Raw genomic sequence first — 20,940 nt, 5'->3', positions numbered from 1 at the left:
GACCGGAGACAAGACGACACAACATGAGATTCGGTCGGGCCGGGCTGGGCCGTGTCTGGGCTCTCGTTTTATGTTCACGGGCTTCTTTGTTAGTCCGTGTATTCAGCCTATGGGCCTCTTTTTTAGTTGGCCCTGGCGTTCTGGTGAAGTTGGGGAACTTCACCATTTCCCTCAAAAAAAAAGTTGGGGAAATAGTCGATGTATTCTGGAGTTCATTTGAATCTTGAAATATCAGACCGTGGAACGAATTACTGTGAACTCTTTTCAAAATCCATATGGATCACGGGCTTTTGTCCAGAACAAAGGCCTTCTTAACTGACTTCCAAGACAAAGATTTGCTGCTGCTGCCTTTTTCCAACCTTGCAGTCTGATTTCGGTATTCAAACACCTTTCCTCTGCAAGTATTTCACTAACTTTTGTTTAGGACGAAAGTAGTTTGTATTGCCTGGCTTTTAAGAAAGCAATCATGCATCTGAAATCATGACTAGCTAGGACTAAATCCTGAATGTTACAATTCAGGATAATGTTATAAATGTACGACAAGTGTGCACCCAGGTTCAGACATTGTGTCTCCAATCAAAACTGGAAAACAAATTCAGGTTACTTAATTGTCTGCACCAGATGCAGGATCAGACACTCCTTATGGCACAAGAAAAAAAAAATCCTTTGTGTCGTCGCCTATATGGAGCATGACGTAAGCGCAGTCGCAGCAATCTTCTGTTGTCACAATATCCTGATTAAAAGCATGTCTCGGGTACAGCAACACCACCGGTCTACCAGCAGCAGCATGGGCCAGAATCGAAACATGGATGTAGCAGGATGAGATGATTATCTAGCAGTGAAAATAGGCTCGGAATCAGCGCTTGGTTGTGTTCTTCTGGCATACTTGATAAGCAATCCTTCTGAAGACACACCAGGTATGCTCAAGTCCCTGAACAATAGAGGGTGTAAGATGTTTTTGCATGATAATTCCACTAGTAGAATTTGAACAAAGGTTGCTTTAGGCATTGATACCTGATGTAGGGCTGCAGGTCTTTCCATTCCCACCTTGGTCGCTCCCGGAATAGCGCTGCAAATCTCTCACCCGGTGTCAGTGGCAGATCAGCAACACTGAAAGCATGCACCCAGGTCTCAACCCCAAGCTTTTCGTACAGCACTTCCCCTTCAAGCATCTCAAGATCCGCACGCATTCCTGACGGAATGCTTCGCTCCCATTTGTCCACGAAGTTGTTGAGCTTCATCTTTCCCGCACCAAGCGCTCTCCGGGCGAATTGCAAGCAGACCAGTCTCTCGTCAAGGCTCCAACAACTTCTCCCTTCCTGCTCAGCCTTCATGCCGAATCTGCTGAGGCAGTGGGTTACGATCTTAGGTGCAAAGCCATCAGATTCCATGACAGATAGCACATTAGTTTCTGGCAGAGCATTTAAGAGCCAATCATGCAACACAGAGTTGTGCAGAATCATGTCCAAAACAGTGTTCACGGAATTGGCATCTACCGTCCTCCAGAACCCATCAATCTCAACAGCCAAGAGAGAACTCAGCCCGTCCAACAGCTCACCGTCGCTGGCCTGAACAAGCTCACAGAGGTCCTGCCACGTGTATAGCCCCTTCTTATGTTGGAAGTCGTCTCCAAGATCCTCATCAAGCACATAAGGCCTCTCCCCAAGAAGACTCCTTAGCTTGTCGAGCCGTGGAGCCGCTCGGACTAATTCAATGCTCCCTGGTGCCACTTTGATGATAGAAGCAACCGCGTCAGTGGCGACACTAGTATCCTCGTTGGTATGGTCAGGTCTTAAGCTCGGTGCAGCTGGTTCCCCGGGCGGTATTAGGAACATGGAGTTGGATGTGCCCACAAACTTCATAGCATAAGTCGCTGAAGGTGTGCAGAGAACAGCTTCTTCCTCGGGGCGTCCCCGTACTGTCACCCTGCATCAAGAGAACTCTCATCAAAATTTCTCACAGGTGGAAACACCATCTTTTCCTACAGTATACCATTAGATATCCACATTGCATGTGAACTAGTTCTCCAAGGATCTGAGATAGAAAATAACAGCCGTGCTAAATGTTCACTGTTAATTTGGCCTCAGCTTCGACTCAAGAACAATGAACAGAGCAAAGCTTTTCCATGGCGATGCTCTTCTGCACTGGTCGTGTACAGTACTCATCCGGCTAATGGGCGAATTGCAAGTATAATGATCCGCATAACGAGCACAACAACAGTTGATTTGGGGATCTAACAGTGGATGGTCTTAATCGAAGATCTGAACAAAGCGTGCGGCTCTAAGGACCAATTGAACCGAAAGCAGGGCGCCACTGGAGGGGAGGGGCTTACCGGCCTTGCAGGAGGTCGGGGAGGAGCTCGTCGGCGGCCTCGAGGAGGATGACGTCGTTGTGGGGACCGAACGCCTGGTGGTAGCACACCGACAGCGAGGCGCCGTCGCCGGCGAGGCCAAGCACCGCGTCGGCCCCGCCGCCGCCGCCGTCCCATTCCATCTCGGGTTGCGCCCCCTCCGCGTCCTCCATCGCCGCGTCCATGGATCGGATCGAAGGCGATTGCGTTTCCGGTTTCCTCTTCTTTTTTTCGCAGGATCGTTTTTTGCTGTAGGTTTGTTTGGTTTTGGCGCGCGCTTCTGTTTTGGCGGGCGAGTTTCGCGCGTGAAAGGGCTCTGGGTGGGGGGGGCAGGTGGTCAGACTGTATAGAGGAAACGGGAGGAGATATTCCTAGCCCATTTTTCTTTTTCTTTTCTCGGAGACATGGTTTTCTTTTCTTTTTTTAAAAAAAAACACGGTTCAAATCGATGCAAGTTGTCTAAAGAAGTATTTCAAATTTGACGTTTTTCTAAACTCGCATTTAGTCGCGCAAGCAACTAAATCTAAGTCTCCCCTCCTCTTAGGGATGGCAATGGTCAGTTGGATACCCATTATCCGCATACCCGGGCGCGTATTTACCCAATTAGGTACGGCTTTGGAATTTTTTTATCCCCATGGATATTTAAATAGGAAAACCTTTTATCCATCGGGTATGAAGGGTACTAGTATAGTATTGTAATACCCATACCCGTATACCCTTATACCCGTCTATTTATATGGTGGCCTACATGTCATTGGTACGTAAAATATCATGTATACATTGGAAAGAAAACAAAATAGGGGCAAAGAGGTCTTCAAGTCGCTAGTTCCCACAACTAGAACTAGGTGCCATTTGATGTCTTTTGCAGTTTTTGTCTGTTGAAGTATACTTGGAAACATTTCTATGATTTTTTGATATTTTTTATGTATGTGTGACTTGTGTCACCGTTTGAATGATCTACTATCTCCAATTCCACACTTTTGCTACTTTTTAAACACTTTTTTGTGTTTCTAATTTATTCATGAATAGATGCTCAAGCGGATATGGGTTACCGGCCCGACGGGCATTTTTTACCCGACGAGTGGAGGGTATGGGAAACAATTGGTACCCATGTACGGGTGCGGGTACGGGTGACGGGTACGGTTTTGGGTGAGTTCCACCCATACCCAAACCGTGTGGGTGCCATCCCTACATCCTCGTTATTTATACATCCCTCTGCCTTCTCCTTCTTCTCAATGCCACCTAATCCACACCCTTCACCCCTACTTGTCTTGCAACGTTACTCTCGTGTTGTCGGCTCGTCTCGCCCTCATAACTAGGCTACATCCAACCTTAGGCATGTAATCTATGTAGGCCAAAATGTTTTTATAAATACTTCTTGATTATGATTTTTGTATTGAATTGACACGCCTAGCAAGTTCACCTAAAAAATCAATCCATTAAAAGAATATGCAACAATATATTTCATCGGGAACCTCCCACCTAAAACGATAACATCTCCATTGAAGGCGTCGTTCTTCTTCATAGGCGATGACATTTTTGTTATTGTCGATGACGTTCAGTGGATAATATAAAGTCTACACTGATGTCCATGTGTATGAGTGGTTAAAACATGCAAGCCCCAACTTGATGTGATTATAAAAGTCAATAAAACTTCATTATAAATGAAACAAAACAAAAACAAGGATAGCGATATTCATGGAGGATGATCCCTCATAATCGTGCTAAAACCACTCATGCATGATATCGCCATGCAAATAATAAGAGAGTAGCATCTTGCCGGTACAAGTAGCATTTGGGCTAATTATATTTACCATGTATGATTTGTGGAACAATGATGGAGTAACAAAATTCGACATGCGAAGAAAAGATGACAAATGATCTGATTTCTTTGCATTAAACAGTGTTGCTCGCCGTCGTTCCATTTTTGTTTGGCCAAACCACATCTTTTCTATCGTGACTGGTCCACAACGACTTTGAACAATTTATTTTTTGGAAGAATCTTCGTTCTTTTTATATGATTCTGACCAAGGACATCGCATATGGCACATTTAAAATACATCATGGTATTATTGACTTCCTGCTTTTTGCAAAATAAAAATAAACATCAATCGCAGAGACAGTTTGAAATTCTTACTGGACCAGGACCCCCCCGATTGGCTGAGCAGAAACCTCTGAAGCTGTTCTAAAAAGATATTGAAGATGTGACTATCAGGATGCTAGATCCCCATGACTTCATTAGTGAAGCTGTTTTTGCGTTTTTGCATGTGATTTCTTTGCGCGCCGGTTGGTGCATTGGATTATATGTAATCTGAACCCAACGGATGCTGTTTCGTTTCTGCTGAAATGGAACCGGACGAAAAGCCTTTCATCTAAAAAACAATTTGAAATTCAAACAACATTTAAAAAAAATGTGAGAATCAATCAAACTAAACATTTTGCTGTTTACACTAGTAAAAAACAATCAAACAAACAAAATTAAAAAAGGAGCAAAGCAAGTCAACGACAGCAGGGGAATTATTCGACGAACACCAACAGAACAAAAACAAACAAACAAACCCGACAACATCCTTTCTCTTTCCCTCCTATGGGCATCATTCGGCGCCGGAATCCCCAAAATGCCCCTGGACCCGGACCCCTCGCCGCCGACGCCGCAGCGGGACTGGTTCTTCCCGCCGGCGCCGCCCTTCCTCCCCTCCTCCTCCTCCAGGACCCTCGCTGCCAGGGCCCCCTTCCCCTCCACCTCCCGTTCCTACAAGCCCTACTCGCTCGCCGACCGCCGCCCGCCGCCGCCGCCGACCCCTCGCTCCCGCTCCCGCTCCCCCCACCCCTCGCCGGAGCAGCAGCAGAATCCGCCGTTCGCGCCGCGCCGGAGAGACCCTCGCTACGCGGGCGTCCGCCGCGGCGATGCACGGCCCGCGCCCGCCTCCTCGGTGCCCGCGCCTGCGGCCGCCCCGCTGGTGCCCGAGAGGAAGTCGTCGCCGGCGGCGGCCACGCTCCGGTGGTCCGGGGTGGTGTCCGCGGCGGTGAGCAACGGTGGACTCCCTGGGGTTTTGTGTTTGACTTTTGTTGACTACTGCTGGTGTAAATTTGGTCGCGTTAACGTGGTGCTTTCCATTCCAGGCCATCGTGCTGTGCTTCGCTTCCCTTCTCCGCAGGAACTTCTCCTTGCATGACCAGGTCCACCATTTGCGGGTAAAATCCTAGCCCATTTCTTCACCTGCGCATTATATAAAAAAGGCAATAATCTCACCGCCTATTCGTTTCGGTTCTACCAGGGACAGCTTTCTGCGGCCACTTCGAAGCTGCAGTCATGTATTATCGTCGTGGACTCCTCATTGGATATGAGCGGCAAATTTTCGTACGAGGACGATGGCGATTCTGTTCCGAGCAGAAGTCTAAAGAATTTCTCCCTGCTGCTCTCACTTTCTGCACTGTATGCGCCGATAGTTGTTCTCAAGTACATTGACCTTTTGTCCAAGCTAAGGAGATCACAAAACTCTGAAGAAGTTCCCATCAACAAGCGGCTGGCTTACCGAGTTGATATATTTCTGTCGCTTCATCCGTATGCTAAACCCTTGGTTCTTCTTGTCGCTACTTTGCTACTTATTGGCCTTGGTGGACTGGCTCTATATGGTGTTACTGATGATAGCTTATCAGATTGCCTCTGGTTATCATGGACGTTTGTCGCTGACTCGGGCAACCATGCAAACGCGGCCGGCTTTGGACCCAAATTGGTTTCAGTTTCAATAAGTATTGGTGGGATGCTGGTTTTTGCTATGATGCTTGGTCTTGTGACCGATTCAATCTCAGAGAAGTTTGATTCGTTGAGGAAAGGAAGGAGTGAGGTCATAGAGCAAAGCCACACCCTGGTCCTTGGGTGGAGTGACAAGTTGGTAAGAATCAACCTCTGCTGATTTCTTCCTTGCAACATTTTCTGGTCCTTGTTGTTATATCCTTCCTGTTTGGATGTGAGTGTCATATCAAATTATCAATAGCTAATATAGCCTAATATGAATAACACCCAACTAATATAGGTGCAGTTGTTAGATTGCTTCCTATTGCATAACGGCATTCTTTAACTACTTCCTGGAGCTTCAAGTGGCATGTCACAGAAAGAGGACCATATCTCCAACTCACAACGTGGATGTAACATGAAGTGTGGTCTTTCCCATTTTATTTCTAGCATCTAATTTATTGCCATTTTAGCGAGGAAAGGCTTAAAATAACTACATATGGACACAACAGGGCTTTAAAATGAAGAGTGGCTCACAGATGTAACATTTCGCTCTTCCATTGTGTTTTACGTTGTCAGCTCACTTCAGAATTAATCTCTATGAACAGAATGGTAGGCACCAGGTACTCGTAGTTAGTCGTATCATGCATATATTTTATCGTCCGTTTGTTTCGTCTTACTTGACTACTATAGTCTAACCTATTTCCTTTTATGGCAATAGGGATCTCTACTGAACCAGATTTCTATTGCTAACGAAAGTCTGGGTGGAGGGACCATCGTAGTGATGGCCGAGAAAGACAAAGAGGAAATGGAAGCAGATATTGCTAAAATGGAATTTGACTTGAAAGGAACAGCTGTAATATGTAGAAGTGGAAGCCCACTGATTCTGGCTGACTTGAAAAAGGTAAAAATGCGACCTGTGGATTCCGATATAGTAAATAAGAGATGACTGTGATACTAGTTGATGCATTCTGTCTATATTATCCTATATTTGAACTAAATCTACCTCATGCACAAGGTCTCAGTTTCTAAGGCACGTGCAATCGTGGTTTTAGCTGAAGAAGGAAATGCTGACCAGGTATGTTCTCCTGATTAAATTGCACCATTAAACTCGAAGTTCGTGCTTATATTTCTTGTCTATTCTCCAGAGTGATGCCCGAGCACTGCGAATAGTCTTGAGTTTAACTGGAGTTAAGGAAGGACTAAGAGGTCACATTGTCGTCGAACTTAGTGATCTTGACAATGAAGTACTAGTCAAACTTGTTGGTGGAGACCTTGTGGAAACTGTTGTTGCACATGATGTGATAGGGCGGTTGATGATACAATGCGCGCGTCAGCCAGGCCTTGCTCAGGTTTCTTCTAATCACCAATTCTGATTGTATCCTGCTCCTTCGAAGGAAACTTCTTTTGAGCATTTTGCTTGGTTCTATTTATTGTTGTATTGTGGGATCCAATGCCATTTGCATGTAGGAAGCCTTTCAGTATAAAGTCAGTTTACTGAAGAAACCTTCTGTTCCCTAAATTTCTGATGTTCACATGATTTGAGATGTACGCAAGCTTACTATATTGGCCCCATTTAATTCCATTCATAGTTATGCTGTTCTTCACCTGCCACTTGCTGGCTTAATTATTTCATTTCACTTTCTATACAGCCTTTTCTTTTAGCTTGGGACCGCATATGTCAGAAAGTAACCTAGCTATTTGTTGTACAGATAATACCTATATCTACAGAATGCTTATTCTAGTCACCTCTCTGGTTGAGTATTACCTAGATTTCGTTAACTACATGTAGTCTTTCTAGTTCCCACCTGTACCTTCAAAGACTAATTGAGCTACGGTAAAAAAGACTAATTGAGTTTGCCTGCACAGATATGGGAAGATATCCTCGGCTTTGAGAATTGTGAGTTCTACATTAAGAGATGGCCTCAGTTGGTCGGAATGCAATTTGAAGATGTGCTGATTAGCTTTCCTGATGCTGTTCCATGCGGAATAAAGATGGCATCTTATGGAGGCAAGATTATTTTAAATCCTGATGATTGCTATGTCTTGCAAGAGGGTGATGAGGTCATAGTGATTGCTGAAGACGATGATACTTATGCCCCAGCACCGTTACCCAAGGTAACTCATCTATCTTCATAACCCACCGCATCAACTGAACTTTGCGAGTACAGAGTTAGCTTCAAATGTTCTTTTCTGGGTTACATTACCAGCAACTGTAATAGTTTCAGTATGTTTTTCCTTATATCCTTTAGGAAGTACTAACTAACGTCCCATTGTGCCTAGTGCCTACTGTACTGAACATGTTAGATTAACCTTGTAGATCATTAACTTGTGCTACAGAATTCCTTTAGAACATCACATTAATTATTGCTAAGCATCTTTTTGAAATGCTTGCCTCAGAAAACTTACGTTATTACTTATTAGGATACATGGAGTCAAACACACAATAGTAAATATAATTTTAGCTCAGCCAAAGTGAAACTTGATTGCTTTGGCATTAAGATTTGACAATTATCCCTTCCCCTTTTGTTCATGAGGACAAAAGTGCAACTGCATAACACCATTTTGTGGTTTACAGATGTAAGATATGAGGTTGTCTTCACTTTCTGGAAGTATGAACTAGTTATCTTAACTTAAGAAAGTTCAGTATCGACACTGCACTTATATAGAACATCCTGTAATGAAGTTTACAAAAACAGAGTCAATTTTATTATTCAGGTTAAAGAAGCTGTTTTCATAGACATTGTTCGCCATGAAAGAAATCCTCAGAAGATTCTTCTTTGTGGAATGCGACGGGATATAGATGATATGATTGTGGTAAGCCTTTCTACAAGCCCTAATTACATTTTCTCTGTAAAATTGTGCAGGTTAGGAGAGGCTATCCGCCTAAAGATTTTGTTGTCCCAAAGTCTCCAGAAAGAATATTGTTTTGTGGTTGGCGGCGTGATATGGAAGATATGATAATGGTAACTTGATTATGGATACAAATTAGCATTCTTATCCTCTTCTGGATACTCATGTGGAGCAGTAATTCGTAGCATTCAGAGGAAAAATTTGCCGACATCAAAACTATGAAAATGCAGTATTTCTTCCTCTTCTGACTTTCCTTATGTCTAATTGAGCTAATCATGCCATGGCAGCATAGTTGATGGAGTGAGGCAATGACCCTTTCAGGTCTTATGGGTGCTCTTAAATTTGCTGTTGCCTTTAAATCTGATGTATACTGTTTTCCTTAACTTTCGATGTACATGGCTAACTCTAATTATGAAGCTCATGCGTGTTTTGCATCATTATAAATTCGTTCTCATCGTGTGCCTGGGTTCCTCACATTAGTATTAGTTGTCTATTTAGGTTTTTGACTTATACCTCTATATTGTATGACCTGATGCTTGTACTATAGCAAACTTGTGGATTTAGCAAATATTGTGTACATATCATTAAACTGTTCACCTCTAGATTGTACAAAATTGTGCAGAAAGAGATTTTTTTGAAAAATAGAACTTTGTCATGCTAACAGCATGTTCCTATTATACTGACTGCAGCTCAAAGCTGTAAGTACTGCAGGGATTGTTTATGCATAACATATTACCATTATTGTCAAACATTTTGACAGATATGCAACATTTGACCTTGTTTGTTTTTATCCCTGGAATATAGTGCATTTAGTTTTGGCGAACAACATATTTTAACTTCGTTTAAGTTATTCAGGTACTGGATGCTTTTCTAGCTCCAGGGTCAGAGTTGTGGATGTTCAATGATGTCCCTGAGATGGACAGAGAAAGAAAGTTAATTGATGGAGGTCTGGACTTCACTCGTCTAGAAAATATTACATTGGTTCATCGTGAAGGAAATGCTGTTATTCGCCGTCACTTGGAGAGCCTCCCTTTAGAATCGTTTGATTCTGTAAGTTCTGCAGAAATAAGATTGTTTTCCTGGCTAAAGGGAGTCCTGTTGAGCTTCCTATGTGTTCTCAGCTGCTTGTTTCTTTCATCTCACTGAGCTTCCTTGAATTCAATTGCAGATCTTGATTTTGGCAGACGAATCTGTGGAAGATTCAGCAATCCAAGCTGATTCGAGATCCCTTGCAACACTACTGCTGATCAGAGATATTCAGGTCGTTCTAGAAACGTAAAATCATTTGGATTGTTCTTTGATTTAACTCATCATTTCTGCAGATGATGTCATCTTCTGACAGACATTATCTTTGATTATGTGCTATTTTTTTTCTCAGTTATCTTTCATAATGCAACAAGGCTATACTAAGATCTTTGCATTTCTTTATCACTTCGAACTATACTGCAGGCAAAAAGGCTTCCATACAGGGAAGCGATGGTTTCAGATGTTTTCCGAGGAAGTTTCTCAGAAGGTTCTTGGATGGGGGAGATGCAACAAGCATCTGATAAATCTGTCATAATCAGTGAGATATTGGATCCTAGGACTAAAAATTTATTATCCATGTCGAAAATTAGTGACTATGTTCTTTCAAATGAACTTGTGAGCATGGCATTAGCAATGGTAGCAGAAGATCGGCAAATAAATTATGTGTTGGAGGAGCTCTTCGCTGAGCAGGTATGACTCATATTTTTCTCGAGATTTTTTCCCTAAGAAAAAGGTTAGGCTTCTAAAGCAGTCAGATCACATGTTTCTTCACGTATATGCAGATGTTCAACTTGTCGTCGTTTAATTATTTCTTCATATATACATATACCTGAGTTTTTTAAATTAATTATTAGAGTTTTGAAACTGACATTACTATAGCATAATCGTAAGTTTGCCTATAGATCATTACCTCCAGAAAAGGAGAAGTTTGCATAAATAGGTTGACTAGTTTGCTACCGTACACATACATGTTCTTCTTTGGTTCAAAAGGTCTGTAGTTAGCATTGTCCGGTTTATGCATCAGCACAACTAGTGACCCTACAACCAAACTCTTCTGCAGGGGAACGAAATGCAAATACGACAATCCGATCTGTACCTTCGAGAAGACGAGGAGCTAAATTTCTTTGAGGTCATGCTACGAGCCAGGCAGAGGAAAGAGGTTGTCATCGGGTACCGCCTCGAGGATGCTGAGCGTGCGATAATCAATCCACCGGACAAAGTTTCAAGGCGAAGGTGGTCACCCAAGGATGTTTTTGTTGCTATAGCCGAGAAGGAATGAGTTAGATCAGATCACGGATCACGAGAAAACTAGTACCTCACTGAGAACTATAACGCGAACCTAACAGCAAGAGCGGATGACAGTCACATGGTGCACCGCTACATCCGAGCGCGCCTGGGAGGGAGCAAAAGCATGAAGCACATATTGGGATCAGTCTGGGGTCTAGACACACCAAGCAATCTCTTTGCATAGATCCATTTTATTGTACATCCTGTTAGAAGAACATCAGGGGACACACTGATGCATATCAAATCCACAGTCCAAGTTCAAAGGCTACACAGGAAAAAATTATCCTGTAAAGTTGTCCCTCTCATTTTTGTTTTTATAAAAAAAATCTCCTGTGAAGTCCAGAGTAGAGCAGTTGAAATATTTTTTTTTTTTTGCAAAGAGAGCAGTTGCAATACCAAGTGTACATTTTATACAAGATGAGCTGAGTAACAAAAGACCTTTTGTGAATGATGGATAAGACCTTATTGGCATATATGTTTTTGATAAACAGCTACCACATAATTTTCCATCCATGTACAGTGGATTTGCCTTTCATGAATTTAAACAATCAATGTCTAAACTTTAGTGCTTAGACCTGCCCTCCGTTTTAGTGGGCCGGCACGGCACGGCCCGTTTATGTCCTGGGCTGGAGTGGACCCGGGCCTGGTCTTAGCGGAGCGGGCCGTTAGCCAGCTCTGACCCCATCTCGCTGCCGAGTGCCGAGCGCTCCAGTTCAGCCCCCTCGCTCCGTTGCTCGTCTTCCTCCTCGCGCGAGCGCCGCCAGCCCCCTAGCTCGTCTTCCTCCTCGCGCGAGCGCCTCCACCCAAGGTTGATCTCCCCTTCGATTCTCCCACTCCCGACCGTTTCTCCTCCCATCACCCCACGAACGGATTCCGCCCTTCAGCTCCCCGTTTCATCTCCTTAATCTTCCCCAATTCGTAACTGAGGCAGAAATCAAGGTAGGGCGGCCGCCCTACTGGGTCCTCCGCGGGTGCTGTAGATTGATTGGCGGGTGGCACGGAGCACACGATGGAGGTGGACTCGGCTCCGGTGGAGGAAGAGCTGGCTTTCGCCGCCAAGCAGCACGAAGACGACGACGACGACGGGGAGGACGTCTCGCCCGGCAGCAAGGAGCTCGTCGCCATGGTGGAGGCGGCGGCGGAGAGCATCGAGCTGGACGTGGCCGCCGATAATAGGGCGGCGGCGCCCGACGGGGACGACCGGACGCCGAGGGACGGGATGGTGTTCAAGTCGTACGAGGAGGTGCTCAACTTCTACAAGCGCTACGCGCTGCGCTCGGGGTTTGGCGTTTGTGTGAAGAAGTCGTCCTTCACCAAGGCCGGCCTCTGCCGGCGGCTGGTGCTCGTGTGTAACAAGTGGGGGAATGGGAAGGAGGACGCCTGCTACCAGGCGAGGCCGACGGCCAAGACCAACTGCCAGGCCACCGTCGTCGCGAGGCTGTGGGGGGATGGGTTGCTGCACCTGACGGACGTCAGTCTCGAGCACAACCACGCGTTGAATCCCTCGGCGGCTCGCTTTCTGAGGTGCTACAAGACGTTGCCCAGTGGGATGAGCAAAGATCTAGTGGTTAGGGCCGCCAGAGGCGAATGCTTGACTTCCGGTGGCGACACTGAGGTCCTGATGTTTGATGACTGGGGGCGGCTTAAGATCAGGGAGGGTGATGTTCAGGCCATCAATGGTTTCTTTGGGGAGATGCAGGCAAAGCAGCCAAACTTCTTCTATGTCATGGATTTTTATGTGGAGGGTAATCTACGGAGTGTTCTTTGGGCTGATGCAAGATCCAGGGAAGCATACCAATATTTTAGCGATGCTATTTGGGTCGACACAAGCTGCTTGAGGAAGAAGTTTGATGTTCCGCTTGTTTTATTTCTTGGGGTGAATCATCATGGTCAGCTGGTTTTGTTAGGCTGTGGCTTGCTTTCAGACGAGAGTACAGAGAGCTTCCTATGGTTGTTCAAGTCATGGCTAACTTGCATGAAGGGTCAGCTTCCAAACGCCATAATTACTGATGAGTGTGTGGCGATAAAAGCTGCGGTTCGAGAAGTATTTCCAAAAACACGCCATAGAATAAGTGATTGGCATATAGTCAGAAGTATTTCAGAAAAATTAGGAGAGTTAGCAGAATATGAATCAATTAAAACTGAATTGGAGGCTGTAATATATGATTCCTTGAAGGATGATGAGTTTGAGGCAAGGTGGAAGAACTTGATTGATAGATTTGGCCTTCAGGATAATGAATGGATCATCTTTCTGTATGAAAATCGACACTTGTGGGTCCCGTCCTTCCTGAAAGATGCCTTATGGGCTGGATTGTCTGTTAACCACCGGGAAAACCCAGGTGCATTTTTTGATGATTCATTAAGCCGAGAAACCACATTGGTGTCGTTCCTTAGCAGCTACATGATTCTTGTACAGAACAAGCACAAGATGGAGCAACAGGATGATTTTGAGTCATTAAGTAGCAGCAGGGTCCTTGTATCCAAATTTCCTATGGAAGAGCAGCTATCCAAAATTTACACCTTGAACATGTTTGTGAAATTCCAGGATGAGCTAAAATCAACCATGCAATGCCAAGTTCAGCTGGATGGTTCGACATCTTCTTTTGTAGTTATTGATTTAGCAGAACCAGGCAGAGAGATGGTGAATAAAAAGTATGAGGTTGTTCACTGTATGGAGACTAACAGGATGGAGTGTAACTGTGGCCTATTTCAGTTTAGTGGAATTGTTTGTCGGCATGCATTATCGGTGCTTAAATGGCAGCAAGTGTACGATATCCCCCCTTGTTATGTACTTAACAGGTGGCGGAGCGACTTTAAGCAGTTGCATGTTCTGGATAATCCATTGAAGGATTTAGTGTCGAGTAATCATGTTGAGCGTTACGATCATATTACTTTGCAGTGTCTCCGCCTTGTTGAGATTGGAATGGTTTCAGATGAGAAGTATCAGCATGCGTTAAAACTAATAAGCGACATGAAAAGGACTCTTCTTGATGATAATTTGTGTCGTGAATTGGAGCACAAACTTTCACCATCTGAACGTGCAATTGCAAATGGCGATAGCCATGCACAGCCTGGTTCATCTGAGGTGGGTCCATCCAAAAAGCGCCGTGGCCGTCCTCCTAAAAAGAGTAAAGAGATAAGCATGGAGTCTGTATCAAATCAATATGGCAACAAGGTGCCTCCTTACTTCTAGTTTACGAACTCCTTGCATTAGTTTGCTGTTCGTGCTAATAAAGTTTTATTTGTTCTGTGGTAGGATTCTTTACTTGTATCATCAGATGCAAGCCAGAAGGATGCTTTTCATTCTACTTCGACTGCCTCCAACCTTGGTACTCATGTCAGGCCACATGGTGTTGATGATCTTATGGTAGTCTCTATCATCAATATTTGTTTATTAAATTCATTATTAGATACGGGAGTCTTGGTAGTATCCTTACTTTTAACTGTATAACTTCCAGGAAGAAGTTAATCCTAACGAGTTATCATTTGAGAGCCGTTATGGGGTGCAATCTAGCCATCCACATCATTATGGTGATCAGCTACATCCTGGCAACACCTTGCAGGTTTTTCTTTTCAGCGACATTACTGTATTTCCATTTCCATTTTTTTAATATTATATGTGCAATAGAGGAAAATAATTTACTGGTCTTCTTCATATCGGACAGTTTGGTCAACAGACGCCATCAGCAGAGCAATCTAGGGGAGTCCAGTGGGTGTATCCAAATATATTTCAGGTGAATGGGTACTTTGCATCTGTCTAGTATTTTAGAGGGTTTGTGTGAGTCAAGCTGTCTCATGAAATTGTAGTGTTATGCATATCTGCTGATGCATCATAATAAATGTAGGATGATCAAGCGCCTTATGGCAGGCGGACATCTTGAATGCTGAAACAAGAGGTTACGATGGCAGGTTTCTTTCTCATTACATTTTTTCACTTTGTGTTACTGAGCTCTTACTCAGAAATAATCCCATCATTGCAATGTAATTCTAAATTTCAATGAGCAAAACATGACAAATTTATACTGTCGGATTGTGACCTTCTGTACTGTTAAATCCAGGAACAACCTTGATATACCCAAACTGAATATATTAGTGTACACCCTTATTACAGTAAAATTATCACCCAAATTCGTTGTTCTTTAAAGATGAGACACATATTTGAGGGGTCGGGAGCATTTTTATTTCTGTTGTAGTATGGAGATGCAATTCATGGTTAATGCAAATTTGTTGAGTTGTTTCTGTTCAAGATATCTTCCTCGTCTTAAACAAGGGCACTTTTCTACCCTATTAGCCTTTAATCATATGAGTATCAGAATGCTTAATCATAGTAGACTTGTAAAAAACTGCAGAACATATCATTGAGTATGAACAGACCTGGACGTTCATGGAGTTACCTGTTGAACTTAATTAATTGTGTATAGCCTCTCTTTTTTTGTCTTGCAACTCGTTTTGAGTATTTTGCAAAGTTTTTAGCATTTCACATGTCAAACCTGTTGGACAATCTGGAACAGCTTGTCTGTTTGATCGAGCATTATTAGAAAGCAAACTCTGTCTGTTTGAACCGGAAATTTTCTCCCTGGCATATGTAAACAACATTCTTTTCAGCCTGTTTCCGGACGCTTGTCGATTCCATTTTGTAACGGTTCCGTCTAATGCTGCTGCAGGTTTTAGATCAGATGTACAGAAGAGTCTGCAACCCAAGGGGGAGACCAATGGGCCTGTGTGGCTCCAGGGTCTATTAGCTTCATCTATCTGACATCAGAGGCTGCGTGGGGAGAATGCATGCAGCACCAGCTGTTGATCTAGTTTCATCTACGTAGAAACTAACAGGAATGTTGTCACGCGACATGGCTGGCCATATCTGATCCTTGACGAGAACTCGATAGCTTTCTTGAACTTTGAATCTGCTAACCAAGTTATGTTACCCAGTCGCGACTTGGCCACTCAATAGCTTTCCTGAAGATGCCACACTATGTGAATGTCGTTTGACAACTCAACATTTTTTGTAAATTGTTTTGTCACGTGATATCCATGTGATGGAGAGAATTGCCCGAGTAGTAGATGTCTCTTCTGTACATCAGGTCAGCACATCGTCTCATTTTGTGGTAAGAGGGCGATCGAATGGCTTCATTAACACAGTTTGCTTGCATAAAATCCTGTGTGGATCGTGAATCATGTAACCGTCGGCAATAACAAAATGCTTGGTCTCACGCATTGCTAGCCAGTTTGTGGCCAGGGAAAAAAAAAATCAAAGAATTGCTACACAAGTATAGTGCACAGCTGCGCATTACACGTAGATGCTAACCTCACGACATCAGGCTACTCACACATGTAATCCACATTGCTACTAGCGCCGTCCTTCGGAAGTAACCAAGTCAAAAAGCCCTCGTGCGTTTCTCCTCCCAGCGTCTGGGTTGAATACTGGACAAGCATGTGCCACAACTCGCCGACAGTCCACCCATGGAGCAATATCCACTGGATCACCTGTCACAATGTGATGATGCAAGGAAAACGAATTAAGGTGAAGAGAACATAAAAAGAGGGCCTAACAACATGGGATTTGTTCGAGAAGAATATATACACGTAAGAGCTTCGTTGCTTCAAATTGGTCCTCGCGCATTGACGCACAGTTATTGTGGACGACTGGCATAGAAGAAAATCTTAAAAAGCTTACGTGGTGCACGCGAAAGTTGATGGAAGTCACGACATTTTGTACATTTCTTCCAGGGAGCTGAGACGATAGTTCTCCATGAGGTAACCTTTCGTGGAAGTCACGGCATTTGTACACGGCACGGTCATCCATCTTGAACCGATACACGTTTACTTGACCCGCTGGTCCATCCAAGGAATCCAACGAACGAACCATATCCACGCAATACATTCTGAAAGCACGCACGGCCATCGCAAAATCATTTGTGAAGAATCTTAGACCAGTAACCTACTCCACATGCTGATGTTTGTCAGCATCGAAACCTCTGGAGATCAACGCAAAATATGTCTGTCTGGTTCCGGTTGAAAAGTATATAGCCGGAGTGCCGGACCAGCGGTAGACCTGTGGGATTCGAGGTTGGAGTATGGAACCTTGTCCAGCTCAAACAGCGACAACAACGGTTAGCGACGAGAGACGGTGAAAATTACCGGTTACCGGAAAGTTTGACGGACTCAAGGTCTTCGTGCAGCCCCGGTCAAGCTACCACGAGAAGCAAATGTGTGGATGTGAGGGTGGTGTAAGAGCAACTCTAGCGGTTACCGAACAGGACGAGTTCGGTTCAACTGAATCCCAGTTTTCAGTTCAACAAAAGTTTGCACAGATCAGTTACCGATTTCAAATCCTAACTATTTGAAAATGTAATTCGCGCGTTCGGTTTCGGATTTGGTATTGAAACAGCCCTTCCGAGCCGTAGATATACGAACTCGTTTCGGGGCATTTCGGTTCCCCAAATTCTTGTTTTCGGGCCGGACCTGTATTCGGTATCTAATCGGTTCATTTTTTGGGCTCAAAACCGAATACCTAGTTCGGATCGGGGGAGATCGGTAACTGCTAGAGTGATTTAGATTGAGTTTTTAAACCCCTGGACCATGAGCCAGCTAAGCATCCAATTCACGCTTCACAACTCGCAAACACCCGGCAAAACCAAGCAGAAACGACTAGCTTAGCTGCCGTATTGTGCTCTCCGGCTGAGCAGAGGTACGCTATTCTCTCTCCTTAATCATCTCTTTTGGCTTGTGTGGTGAACATAAATTACTCCATCATTAGGATTCAACCAACTGATCACTGCTAGTCGATGCTAGCTAGCACACACGCACTCGCTCGTTCGCACTTAATTTTGATAGGATTGTAAGGTTGTCTATAGCTGGTTAATTACAGCTTGTGCTTAACCGCTTAACGTACACGTACCCGGCCGGTAGTAAATATGCAGTTCAGCTGTTTATGGCAAGTACGCATGCCACTAAGTTTATACGTTCTAGTTTACATTGCAGGCATGCAGGTGACGACGGGTGCCTCATGAGTTCTCCCAAACAATCGGCAAAGCTCGCCATGCTTTTACTGGTGGCTTTGCTACTCCTCTGTAATAGTACAGTTGGCAACGTCTGCTGCTCAAGAAATCAGGAGAACAGCGTGGATCTGCACGCGCTACTCGACTTCCAGCGGGGCATCACCAAAGATCCTCAAGGAGCCTTGAGCAACTGGAGCACCACCACCCATTTCTGTCGATGGAATGGTATCGCATGCACCACAACACGACCGTTTCGCGTTGAGCAGCTTAACCTCCCCGGCCTGAACTTACAAGGCAAAATCACCTCCTCTCTTGGAAACCTTACCTTCCTTTATCTGCTTGACCTCTCCTATAATAGCTTCGCCGGTACCTTCCCTATCCTAAATCATGCCCAACAACTGCAGTACCTTTTTGTGAACAACAACAGTTTGACAGGGATAATTCCTGATGCACTCTCAAACTGTTCCAGCTTACTCTCCATGGACTTCTCCTTAAACTTGCTCGTGGGTGCGTTTCCTCCAAAAATAGGGTTTCCTCCAAGTCTAATATATATAAATTTTGAGTCAAATCAACTCGATGGAAGCATTCCTAATGAGATTGGGCAATTACAGAACCTGGAAAGCTTGGTTCTGGGAGACAATAGGCTTTCAGGTCAATTCCCACATGCCATCTTCAATCTTTCAGCTTCTCTCCGAGTTTTAAGCTTAGAGAAGAATATGCTAGGCAAAACATTGCCACCTAATTTTGGCTATCTTCTTCCTAATCTAAAGAATCTTTCCTTGTATGGCAACATGTTTGAAGGTCACATCCCAGCTTCACTAGGCAATGCTCTAGGGTTACAACTTATAGATCTATCATCTAACAAGTTCACTGGGAAAATCCCTAAATTGTAGTGTTATGCATACGTGCTGATGCATCATAATAAATGTAGGATGCATCCCGGCGGACATCTTGAATGCTGGAACAAGAGGTTACGATTGCAGGTTTCTTTCTCATTACATTTTTTTCACTTTGTGTTACTGAGCTCTAAGTCAGAAATAATGTTGGAAATAAATAGTTGCTTTCCGTTTTGCTTAGGCTAGATTTCCTTTCTATCGCATGCAGCCTAGGATTCCTTTTCCGTTGAAGTTTTCCTTCCATAACAAACCACGAGCTGCGAGCTGTGCATGCCGTGAGTTCAGGCCGTTGTACTCGGTTACAGTTTATTTCCGTTGAATATATAGCTCGGGAAGAAGAGTAGAAAAGCTGCCAAGTTTACGCAGCACAAACCACTGTCTCATCGAGTTCTTGTGTTTCCATAGCCGTAGCCACAAATAAGCCCATCATTGCAACGTAATACTCTAAATTTCAATGAGCAAAACATGACAAATTTGTAGGATTGTGACCTTCTGTACTGTTAAATTCAGGGACAACCTTGATATACCCAAATTGAATATATTACTGTAGTATATACTGTATACACCCTTATTACAGTAAAATTATAACCCAAATTTGTTGTTATGTAACGATGAGATGCATATTTGAGGGGTCAGGAGCATTTTTTATTTCTGTTGTAATATGTAGATGCAATTCATGGTTTATGCAAATTTGTTGAGTTGTTTCTGTTCAAGATATATTCCTCGTTTCAAACAAGGGCATTCTTCTACCCTATTAGCCTTTAATCATATGAGCATCAGAATGCTTAATCATAGTATACTTGTAAAAAAACTGTACTCCCTCCGACCCATATTACTCGTCTCAAATTTGCCCAAATATGGATGTATCTATGTTTAAAAAGCGTCTAGATGCATGTAATATTTTGACAATTAATTCCGGCCGGAGGGAGTAGAACATATCATTGAGTAAGAACAGACCTGGATATCCATCGAGTTATTTGTTAACTTTCTTAATTGTGTATAGCCTCTCTCTCTTTTGTAACAACTAGTACTCAAATTGGCACCGCGAACATGCCGCATGTTGAATGATGGTACTCCCTCCGACCCATATTGCTTGTCTCAAATTTGCCCAAATATAGATGTATCTATGTTTAAAAAACGTCTAGATATAAATGTAATATTTTGACAAGTAATTCCGACCGGAGGTAGTATTATATTTTGCAAGTTACTTTTAGTCGTTGCCCTTTCAGAGACGAAGGATGTCTTGCAACTCGTTTGAGTATTTTGCAAAGTTTTTAGCATTTCACATGTCAAACCTGTTGGACAATCTGGATCAGCTTGTCCGTTTGATCGAGCATTATTAGAAGTGAACCCTGTCTGCTTGAACCGGAAATTTTCTCCCTGGCACATGTAAAGAACTTTCTTTTCAGCCTGTTTCCAGGCGCTTGTCGATTCCAGTTTGTAACGGTTCCGTCTCATGCTGCTGCAGGTTTTAGATCAGATGTATAGAAGAGTCTGCAACCCAAGGCGGGGTGAGCGATTGGTGTGTGTGGCTCCAGGGTGTATAGAAACTAAACGGGAATGTGGTCACGTGACATGGCTGTCCATGCTGATCCTGACTCGATAGCTTTCTTGAGCTTTGAATCTGCTAACCAAGTTTTGATTCCCAGTCGTGACTTGGACACTCGATAGCTTTCCTGAACATGCCAAACTATGTGAATATGTCGTTTGACATCTCAATTGTTTTTTAAAATTGTTTTGTCACGTGATATCCATGTGATATTGCATTGTAGTAGATGTCTCTTCTGTACATAA

At 43.8% G+C, this 20,940-nt stretch overlaps 4 protein-coding genes across 8 annotated transcripts; 3 read left to right on the top strand and 1 right to left on the bottom strand.

Annotated features, from left to right (window-relative positions):
* Positions 1-467: 467 nt before the first annotated feature.
* On the bottom strand, positions 468-2,651 carry LOC100829986 (sister chromatid cohesion protein DCC1). Its single transcript, XM_003562486.4, has 3 exons — positions 2,333-2,651; positions 1,015-1,926; positions 468-931 (listed from the first exon to the last, which is right to left on the bottom strand). The coding sequence occupies exons 1-3, from the start codon at positions 2,533-2,535 to the stop codon at positions 829-831; spliced, it is 1,218 nt and encodes a 405-aa protein (XP_003562534.1). The 5' UTR covers positions 2,536-2,651; the 3' UTR covers positions 468-828.
* Positions 2,652-4,923: 2,272 nt separating this feature from the next.
* On the top strand, positions 4,924-11,740 carry LOC100824882 (probable ion channel CASTOR). 2 transcript variants are annotated; one of them, XM_010237119.3, is made up of 12 exons: positions 4,924-5,376; positions 5,474-5,545; positions 5,629-6,246; positions 6,808-6,990; positions 7,105-7,164; positions 7,235-7,438; positions 7,956-8,204; positions 8,805-8,903; positions 9,795-9,989; positions 10,108-10,200; positions 10,389-10,655; positions 11,026-11,740. In XM_010237119.3, the coding sequence occupies exons 1-12, from the start codon at positions 4,969-4,971 to the stop codon at positions 11,242-11,244; spliced, it is 2,667 nt and encodes an 888-aa protein (XP_010235421.1). In that variant the 5' UTR covers positions 4,924-4,968; the 3' UTR covers positions 11,245-11,740. The 2 variants fall into 2 exon arrangements, with proteins under 2 accessions (XP_010235421.1, XP_003562517.1); XM_003562469.4 differs by lacking the exon at positions 8,805-8,903 and adding an exon at positions 8,954-9,052 and having other exon boundaries at positions 4,925-5,376.
* Positions 11,741-12,094: 354 nt separating this feature from the next.
* On the top strand, positions 12,095-16,312 carry LOC100836288 (protein FAR1-RELATED SEQUENCE 6). Of its 3 annotated transcripts, none has more exons than XM_003559112.4 (6): positions 12,095-14,427; positions 14,509-14,619; positions 14,711-14,815; positions 14,918-14,986; positions 15,098-15,148; positions 15,917-16,312. In XM_003559112.4, the coding sequence occupies exons 1-5, from the start codon at positions 12,262-12,264 to the stop codon at positions 15,131-15,133; spliced, it is 2,487 nt and encodes an 828-aa protein (XP_003559160.1). In that variant the 5' UTR covers positions 12,095-12,261; the 3' UTR covers positions 15,134-15,148; positions 15,917-16,312. The 3 variants fall into 3 exon arrangements, with proteins under 3 accessions (XP_003559160.1, XP_024312384.1, XP_010235331.1); XM_024456616.1 differs by having other exon boundaries at positions 15,098-15,157; XM_010237029.3 differs by having other exon boundaries at positions 15,098-15,161.
* Positions 16,313-16,625: 313 nt separating this feature from the next.
* On the top strand, positions 16,626-20,935 carry LOC106866865 (LRR receptor-like serine/threonine-protein kinase FLS2). 2 transcript variants are annotated; one of them, XM_024456623.1, is made up of 4 exons: positions 17,186-17,940; positions 18,234-18,901; positions 19,182-19,233; positions 20,615-20,935. In XM_024456623.1, exons 2-4 carry the CDS (start codon positions 18,259-18,261, stop codon positions 20,619-20,621), a joined length of 702 nt encoding a protein of 233 aa, XP_024312391.1. In that variant the 5' UTR covers positions 17,186-17,940; positions 18,234-18,258; the 3' UTR covers positions 20,622-20,935. The 2 variants fall into 2 exon arrangements, 1 of the variants encoding a protein (XP_024312391.1); XR_002961618.1 differs by lacking the exon at positions 20,615-20,935 and having other exon boundaries at positions 16,626-17,940; positions 18,222-19,326.
* The last annotated feature ends 5 nt before the right edge of the window (positions 20,936-20,940 follow it).

This window comes from Brachypodium distachyon, chromosome 1 (assembly GCF_000005505.3).
Source record: "Brachypodium distachyon strain Bd21 chromosome 1, Brachypodium_distachyon_v3.0, whole genome shotgun sequence".
Taxonomy (NCBI): Eukaryota; Viridiplantae; Streptophyta; class Magnoliopsida; order Poales; family Poaceae; genus Brachypodium; species Brachypodium distachyon.
Note: the sequence above shows the minus strand (reverse complement) of the source record. Positions and strands in the feature narration are given on the sequence as shown.

Excerpts from the sequence above, each read along its gene's own strand:
- LOC106866865 (XM_024456623.1), top strand. The coding sequence starts at position 18,259 with ATGAGTTCTCCCAAACAATCGGCAAAGCTCGCCATGCTTTTACTGGTG. Across the intron at positions 18,902-19,181 it reads GGGAGACAATAGGCTTTCAG|GATGCATCCCGGCGGACATC; the intron begins GTCAATTCCCAC and ends TAATAAATGTAG.
- LOC100829986 (XM_003562486.4), bottom strand. The coding sequence starts at position 2,535 with ATGGACGCGGCGATGGAGGACGCGGAGGGGGCGCAACCCGAGATGGAA. Across the intron at positions 1,927-2,332 it reads CCCGACCTCCTGCAAGGCCG|GGTGACAGTACGGGGACGCC; the intron begins GTAAGCCCCTCC and ends CTCTTGATGCAG. Across the intron at positions 932-1,014 it reads GACCTGCAGCCCTACATCAG|GGACTTGAGCATACCTGGTG; the intron begins GTATCAATGCCT and ends TCTATTGTTCAG.
- LOC100836288 (XM_003559112.4), top strand. The coding sequence starts at position 12,262 with ATGGAGGTGGACTCGGCTCCGGTGGAGGAAGAGCTGGCTTTCGCCGCC. Across the intron at positions 14,428-14,508 it reads CAAATCAATATGGCAACAAG|GATTCTTTACTTGTATCATC; the intron begins GTGCCTCCTTAC and ends GTTCTGTGGTAG. Across the intron at positions 14,987-15,097 it reads TGTATCCAAATATATTTCAG|GATGATCAAGCGCCTTATGG; the intron begins GTGAATGGGTAC and ends TAATAAATGTAG.
- LOC100824882 (XM_010237119.3), top strand. The coding sequence starts at position 4,969 with ATGCCCCTGGACCCGGACCCCTCGCCGCCGACGCCGCAGCGGGACTGG. Across the intron at positions 5,377-5,473 it reads CCGGGGTGGTGTCCGCGGCG|GCCATCGTGCTGTGCTTCGC; the intron begins GTGAGCAACGGT and ends TTTCCATTCCAG. Across the intron at positions 6,247-6,807 it reads TTGGGTGGAGTGACAAGTTG|GGATCTCTACTGAACCAGAT; the intron begins GTAAGAATCAAC and ends TTATGGCAATAG.